An 8,586-nucleotide genomic window follows, 5' to 3' on the forward strand; every position below is an offset into this window, starting at 1 on the left:
GCTCAAACCTAGGGAGGAAATATGTGTGTACTTGTGGATACAATTTAAAAATAAATCTTGTGCTGGATATAGAATCACACTGGAGAAAGAGATTTTTGATTTGGTGAGTAGTTACAACCCAAAGGTTTTGGTTTGATTCTGGTACTTCGAAAAGTGAGGGGGAAAAAGGAACAAGCATTTATTAAGCATATACTGGGCATCTGGCACTGTGCTGTTCTACAAATATTATTTAATCCTCACAAAAAAAGCAAGACTTTTATTATGCCAACTTAATTACCAGGGTCTAGGGAAAGAAGGAAAGGATTGTAGAAAGTTATGGGTGTCGCAAAAGACAGAATGTGGTGGCAATTAGATTAGGAATCAAAAAACCTGAGTTCAAATACTACCTCTGCTACTTTCTGCATGTTAGAATGGGGCAAGTCACTTATCCTCTCTGGGCCTCAGTTTCCTGTAAAATGATTGGGTTAAATTATAATGTTTTCTAAGGTTCCTTCTAGCTCTAAATTTTGTCATCCTATATACTAGGATCATAGAATTGGGATAGAGTTTTAAAGCTGAAAATACCCTTAAAGATCATGTTGCCCAGTCTCCTCATTTTTACTAATGAGGAAACCAATGCTCTGAAAGGTAAAGTGACTTTCCCAAGAACACATGGCTTTGTTAAAGAAAGGATCTGAACATAGGTCTACTGATTCCAGGTTCAACACTCTTCCTACTAAGTCAGAGTTGTATCAGTAATACAAATGAAACTGGAAAATAACTTACATAGTTAAGTCCAACCTCATTTTACAAATAAAGAAACTGAAGTTCAGAGAGGTTGAGTGAGGTGACCAAGGCAGGGCTTGGATTCAAATTCAAGTCCTCTCCCTTTCCCCTGAACCATTCTGCCTCTCTTTGGTGAATTCTACCCTAGATGCCACCATCCTGTTGCAACAATATCACCTACTTAGCCCCTATGTACTAGATCTAGGCTTAGTGTAGGGGTGGGGAACCTGAAACCTCCAGGACACATGTAGAGCTTTAGATCCTCAAGTTCGGTCCTTTGACTGAATCCTAACTCCACAGAACAAATCCCCTTATATACCCAACCCTCACTTAGTGTCTGACTGGTCAAGCATCACAAAAATGTGATGCCAAAGAGGGCTTATAAATAAGTGTTAGATCTGGAGTCAGTAAGACTTTAATTTAAATCTTGCCCAAGACACTTATAAGCTATATGATCCTGGGCAAATAACTTAACCTCTCTCACCCTCAGTTTCCTCATCTATAATAGTGAGAATAATAATACTTCACAAGGTTGTTGTGAGAATCAAATGAGAAAACATGTAAAGTAATTTTCAGTCTCCAAAATACTAGCTATAATTATTACTTTCATGAAAAAATATCAAAATGTTTGGTATCACTGCTAAGTGCTTCACAGAAAGGGAAGTCTTTGTAACAAGCACAATAGTATTCAATCACATTCATATAGAATAACTTATTCAGTCATTCCCCAATTTATGGGCATTACCTCAGTTTCCAATTCTTTGCCCCCATAAAAGATCTGCCAGAAATATTTTTGCACATAAAGGTCCTTTTCCTCCTACTTTTTATGGGGGGAGGGGCAACTATAAACCTACTAACAATATACAGTTTAATGCCTTTTTCAGCATCATTCCAAATTGCTTCCCAAAATGATTGGACTGGGCCACAGTTCCACCAACAGTGCATAAGTGTACTTGTGTTCCCATAGCCCCTTCAGCAGTTGTCATTTTCCTTTTATGTTAACTTAAACAACCTGATGGTGTAAAGTGGTATCTCAGAGTTGTTTGCATCTCTCTAATTATTAGTGATTTGAAGCATTTTTTTGATAGATTAGATTGATAGCTTGGGTTTCTTCCACTAAAAAATGCTTATTCAAATCCTATTAATTGGGAAATGGCTCTTATTCTTATAATGTTGACTCAGTTCTCTATATATTTTAAATATGGAAGCTTGATCAGGGAAACTTGTCACACAGATTTTTCCCACTTTTCTTTTAATTTTAGCTAAATTGATTTTTTGTGCAAAATCTTCTTTCATTTTTTGTAATAAGTTGTCCACTTTATCTTCTATGAGCCTTTTCAATTCTTGTTTGATCATGAGCTCTTCCCCTACCCATAGATCTAGCAGACAATTTCTTTCATGCGTCTTTAATTTGTTATATCATCATTTTTGTATGAATCATACACCCATTTGGGGTTTACCTTGGCGTATGTTGAAGTGTTGATCTATACCCAGTTTCTGGCAGACTACTGTCCAGTTTTCCCAATGGATTTTGCCAAATAGTGAATGCTTGCCTCAATAACTTGCATCTTTGGGTTTGACAAACATATGTTGTGTACTTAATCTGTTCTACTGATCAGCTTCTCGATTTCTTACCCAGGAACAAATTGTTTGGATGATTACAGCTTTGCAGATACGATACTGCTAGGCCCTTTACACTTTTTTACTGATTCCCTTGATATTCTTCACCTTTTATTTCTCCAAATGAATGTTATTATTTTTTCTAGCTCTTTAGAGTAATATTTTGGTATTTTGATTGGTATGGCACTGAATAAGTAAATTAATTTATATAGTATTATCATTGTTGTGTTGGCTCAGCCTACCTGAACAACTAATATTTCTCCAATTATTTAGATCTGCCTTTATATAAAAAAAGTGCATTGTAATTGTGTTCTTATAGTTATTATGTATGTCTTGGCAAATAGACTCTCAGGTATTTTGGTCTTTGTGTAGTTATTTTAAATTAAATTTCTCTTTCTATTTCCTCCTGATATAGGGTATATAGAGAAATGAAAGTTATTTATATAGCTTTGTATTATAATATGTAACTTTTTTGAAAAAGTTGTTTTGATTAGTTTTTTAGTTCACTCTCTGGGCTTTCTAAGTAAATCATCATCTGCAAAAACTGATAGTTTTGTTTCCTCTTTGCCTGTGTTTATACCTTCAATTTCTTTTCCTTTTCTTATTGCTCAATAGCTAGCATTTCTAGGACATTGTTGAATAGTAATAGTAATATTGGACACCCTTGCTTCCTTCTTGATCCTATTGGAAAGCCTTCTAGCTTATCCCTATTACAGATAATACTTGCTCTTGGTTTTAGATACATAATATTTGTTATTCTAAGGAAAGCTCCATCTATTCCTGTGCTTTCTAGTAGGTTATTGTTGTCGTTGTTTTACAAGAATGGGTATTGTATTTTATCGAAACATTTTTCTGCATCTATTTAAGTAATCATATGGCTTTTGTTGTTTTTGTTATTAACATAGTCAGTTATGTTTAGAGTTTTTCTAGTAGTAAACCAGCCTTACATTCCTGGTTTAAATACAGCCTGGTCTTAGTTTATGAGCTTTGTGATATATTGCTGTAGTCTCCTTGCTCACTCATTTTAAAATTTTAACATCAATATTCATTAGGGAAATTGGTCTGTATTTTCTTTCTCTGTTTTGCCTCTCTCTGATTTAGGTATCAAGATCGTATATATGACATAAAAGGAATTTGGAAGAACTCTTTTTTCAAACAATTTACATGGAATTGGAATTAACTATCTTTAAATGTCTGGTAAAATTCTCTTATAATCCCATCTGGTCCTAGGTTTTTTCCTTTTTTATGGCTTGTTCAATTTCTTTTTTACATAAATTTTTAACATTTATTTTATTCTGAACTTAAATAAAACAAGCATTTTCATTACATAGTAGAATAGAAAAAAAGATAATGCACATGAAACTGTGAATCTGTTATATATAATTTGCTACTCCTTTTTTCTTATTTTTTTGCAATTACACGTAAAGATAGTTTTCAACATTCATTTTATAAGATTTTGAGTCCCAAATTTTTCTTGCTCACTCTCTCCTCTCCTCCCTCCTTATAGCAACAATCTGCTAGCAGCTGCTGTAGGGGTGTAAAACCCACCAACAACCAGCACACAGAAAGCTGCCAACACAGGTTCTTTGATCTGCTTTTCTAAGGAAAGCAACTTTAAGGGGTTAACAATCTCAGTTTAATCAAACATACAAATACCATTCACAGTTCAGGGGGAAAAGATCAGCCCCCTGAACTTCAAGGCAAATACAAACAAAAATTATGAACATCCACAGACCTTGTCTGATTCAAATCACAATTCATGGTTACCAGAGAAACACCAATATCTGGGTTGCAAAGCTGGGCAGGGAGGAGTTGCAGCTTGCCCAGAGTCTCAACACTTTCCATGAGTGTGTGAGGTAAATAAAATGTGAAGACTTCACAGGGAAGATATTATAAATATATATCTATATCTGTGCTAAGAAATGTTTAAAAATCAAGAAATAGGGAAATAGGTGTTATACCAAGAGCGAGTGAGATGCCACTGAGTATAAGTTTTAAATGGAGAATTTATTAGCCGGTGACCATTCCCAAATCAGAATGGCCCCGAATTGGGGTGAAGAAATAGTATTTATAGAAAATACAGGGTACAATGGTTAATTATCTCTTGGAATTTACAGGCCAGGTCACAGGGTGGTCCGGGGGAACAGGAACAAAGGTCCTGACAGATCAAAAGATTCTTACAGGTTATCGTTAAGTGGGATAATCTTATCTATTGACATTCCTTGGTGGAGTCACGGAGCCCCAGGGACATTTGCTAAATGCCAAAAGGTCTGAGTCCATTCTTTATTATGCAAACTGGGGTTTTCTCAGGGGTCTCCTTAGCAATAACTGATTTTTCCAGTACCATATTCCCCAATTCTCTTTATGGAGCTATTCAAACCTTTGAAAGAGGAATGACCTGATGGGGCATAGCAATAAAATGAGGGGGCCAACCAAAACACTAAGCAGGGTGGTAAGCCTGGGGAAGGCATGTATTTTGATAGTAACAATAAATGGCAAGGCTCAGGCAGAGATTCTGGCCCAATGACAATGCAAGGCCCATGGCCCCAGGGGAAGGCCAGATTCAGTTGGAAGACCCAAGGAGTGCCCAAGGAGCCCCCGGGGACTGCACTCCAGATTCAAGGGGGTTCCCAGAGACTGTGCCCTCATCATATTCCCTCAAACAAATAGGACCCAAATTCTTTTGAGGTCAGGGATGAAGGTCTCAGCTTCTGAAACTGCTTCCTGCTGGCAAGCGGCGTAGAGCTGTTCCTGCCTTAATGGATTCAGTTCAGGGGCTACACAGTCTGAGCAAAAAAGCCCAGGTCCTGGATCTTTTTCCAGTTACTCATTAATTCAGGATCTGGGTCTGGTTGAAATTAAAATGATACAAAATGGTATAAAATGTTCCACATTTCCCCCTTTTGGTCAAAGGCAAACTGAAGGTTTCGCCTGAAGACCAATTAAGGTATGGAAAAACCTCTATCTTCCTCAGGGGTGAAGTTCTAAAAGTCCTTATCTAGGTGGAGTCAGGTTTTTCCCTTTTCTGTGTTTGGACATCCCCAGGGATGGGCAGAAATTGTAAACTAATTGTAAACAAGCAGAGGGAGCAAGTTGCAAGGGGAATCAGGATAGGTAGCATAATGGCTAAAAATACTAAAAATTCAGGCAAACAGTCTTGGGAACGCAAGGACTCAGAAAGGGAAAAAGCAGGTCCTTGCTCAGGTTCTGGTCTGGATCCTGTGAGAAAGCCATCTGTGTCTGATGCTGTCCCTTTCAGGCTCTTTGAAACCGCAGGGCAAGGTCTCCTACAGGCTCAGATGTCCACTCGGGAGCAGGGGCAGTCCTCAGACGTGACAGAAGGATCAAGGAGTCCATATCCACATGTTGGCAGCTTGTAGAAGTAGTCAGACCTAACAGGAGCTCCCAGAACACATATGATTTGACAATCAAGAGAACAACAGCACAACATAAGGTCCCAGCCACGCAGGGCTAAGTTCAAAAAAATACAATAAATGGTTCAGTATCCCAGCCACCCAGGGCTGAGTTTAAACAATTACAATAAAGTTCTTCCCATAATTCACAAAACTGCACAATTACATTGAGTCAGGTACAGGCCAGACCACTTAGACGGTTCACAATAGAAGGGGGAGATTTGTAGGTCACATGTTTTACATTTACACATTAGATAACCTAGAAAACTTAAACATGAACCATACAAAGTAATGTAATCATTATTAACAATGTTGACTAACACTAAATTCCTCATATCCCAGTAGCACAGTACATATAACCAAAAAAACTTTTAGTCATGCCATGTCTCTTTGATGGCATTTACAAAATAATCCACAAACTATTCTTAACAAAGCTAAAAAGGTTTCTGATTTAATTCCAGCACTTAATTGCACATTTTGTATACAAAGTAACTTTAAATCACAGTTACATATTTCCGATGCTCATTTAAAGCAATACTTTAGAATTTTGTGAATATGTCCTTTGATTTTCAAGATTTCTTTTTTCCTTTTTAATAAGGATTTTCAAATTGTTGGTTTTCTTATTTTTTAGTTGCGTGCCTATGCAAAGATCTATTCTTTTTCTCTTTTATTGATGAAAGAATTTAAAGATATAAATTTTACCCTGCAGTACCACTTTGGCTGCACCCCACAAATATTGGTATGTTGTCTTATTGTTGTCATTAACTTTAATGAAATTTTTTGTTGTTTCTGTGATTTGTTCTTTGACCCTTCCATTCTTTAGGTTTGTTATTTAGATTACAATTAATCTTAAATCTTTGTTTTGAAGACCCTTTATTGGATGCATTTATTACATAATAGTTGGCAAAAGATGCATTTAATATTTCTTCTTTCTTGCATTTGTTTGCTAGATTTTTGTGCCCTAACAGTCAATTTCTTTGAAGGTGCCATACACAGAGAAGAAATCATTATACTTTTCTCATCCAATATTCTTCAGATTTTCTCCTATATCTAACTTTTGTAAAATTCTATTCAAGTCCTTAACTTCTTTTTTGTTTATTTTTTGGTTAGATTTATTTAGATGTATTGGGTAAATTGAAGTCTTCTACTAGGGGTTGTCATTTCTTTTTATAATATTTAATTTTTCCTTTAAGAATTTAGATACAATACAATTTGGTACTTATCTGTATAGTATTGCTATTAATTTGTTGTCTATGGTACTATTTAGCAAAATGTTTCCTATTCATCTCTTTTAGCTATGTCTATTTTTGCCTTTGTTTCTTCTGATATCACAAGAGCTACACCTGCTTTTTTCGTTTTTACTTCAGCTGAAGCATGATAGATTCTGGTTCAGTGTTCTCATTTTTCACCTCACTGCATTCCTCTGAGACTTTTGTTGCATTTCCACCATATCCCAGGAAGCTGATTATTGGGAAAGCCTCTTTATCTTGCAAGATGCCCTCAGCTTTGATACTCTGCCTCATTATACCCTTCTGACTGGTGAGTGTAACCATGAAATACCAGATCCTCTATTTAAGAAAGGAGCTTAGCTCAGACATCTTTTTTCTTACACTACACTACTCTGAGACCACTTCTCCACCTACCGCTGTATTGAGTATCTTCTCCACTTCCCTCACTTTTCAATGTTTTTTGCATGTTATCTTGCCCCGTTAGATTGTAAGCTCCTGAGGGCAGAGAGTAGACCTCTTTTTTTGTATTTGTATCTCTTGTTAGTACATTTTTCCCCTTTCCCCCAAGATGGTGCTGAAGGCAAAGAAGGAAACTGTTGACCCCCACCCAGACAGAAGCCAAGTCAAAGGCCTTGAAGGCCAAGAAGGTGGAGTTGAAGGGTGTCCAGAGCCACAAAAAGAAGAAGATCCAAACATCCCCTACTTTTTGGCGACCCAAGACACTACTTCGAAGACAGCCCAAATACCCTCAGAAAAGTGCCCCTCAGAGAAACAAGCTTGATCACTATGCCATCATTAAGTTACTCTTGACCACCAAGTCTGCTTTGAAGAAGACTGAGGACAACAACACCCTAGTCTGCATTGTGGACATCAAGGCCAGCAAGTATCAGATTAGGCAGACAGTAAAGAAGCTGTATGATATTAACGTGACCAAGGACAACACAGTGATCTGACCTGATGGAGAGAAGGCCAATATCCGACTTGCTCCAGACTCTGATACTTTAGATATTGCCCACAAAATTGGAATCATCTAAACTGTGTCCAGCTATCCCACTCCACCTACAATAAAAAGTTTTCCAGTTTAAAAAAAAAAGTGTGTTTCTTGTGAACAATATAGTTTTAGATTCTGGTTTCTAATCTGTTCTGCTATTCTCTTCCATTTTATGAGTGAGTTCATCTCAGTCACATTCATATTGCTAATTATGTATTTCATTCCATCATATCCTCTTAACTTTCTGTTTTTTTCATTCTGTCCCCTCTTTAGGCATCTATTTTGCTTCTAACTACTGCTTCCTTTAATCTACCCTCTCTCTTATTCCCCTCTTTTGCCTTAACCTGTTCCCTAACCTAAATCCTCCTATTTCCCTGTTGGGAAAGATAACTTTCTATACTCAGTTTTGTATGTTTGCATATTTTCCCATCTTTTAACCAATTCAGATAAGAGTGATTTTCAAAGGTTATCCCTTTCCCTGCCTTGTTGTGTAAATTCCTCTTTGTATACTTTATTTATGTTAAATAATTTCCCCCATTCTTCCTCCTCTCACTGCATTTCTTTCCCC

The 8,586-nt window shown here is 36.8% G+C and overlaps 1 protein-coding gene across 1 annotated transcript; it reads left to right on the forward strand.

Moving 5' to 3' along the window:
- The first annotated feature begins 7,349 nt into the window (after positions 1-7,349).
- Positions 7,350-7,980, forward strand: LOC118851345 (60S ribosomal protein L23a-like). The gene is made up of 2 exons (XM_036760795.1): positions 7,350-7,445; positions 7,639-7,980. Exons 1-2 carry the CDS (start codon positions 7,350-7,352, stop codon positions 7,978-7,980), a joined length of 438 nt encoding a protein of 145 aa, XP_036616690.1.
- The last annotated feature ends 606 nt before the right edge of the window (positions 7,981-8,586 follow it).

Source organism: Trichosurus vulpecula, chromosome 5 (genome assembly GCF_011100635.1).
Source record: "Trichosurus vulpecula isolate mTriVul1 chromosome 5, mTriVul1.pri, whole genome shotgun sequence".
Lineage (NCBI taxonomy): Eukaryota > Metazoa > Chordata > Mammalia > Diprotodontia > Phalangeridae > Trichosurus > Trichosurus vulpecula.

Coding starts and splice junctions, on each gene's coding strand:
- LOC118851345 (XM_036760795.1), top strand. CDS start 7,350: ATGAAATACCAGATCCTCTATTTAAGAAAGGAGCTTAGCTCAGACATC. Junction 7,446..7,638: donor CCACTTCTCCACCTACCGCT/GTATTGAGTATC, acceptor ACCCCCACCCAG/ACAGAAGCCAAGTCAAAGGC.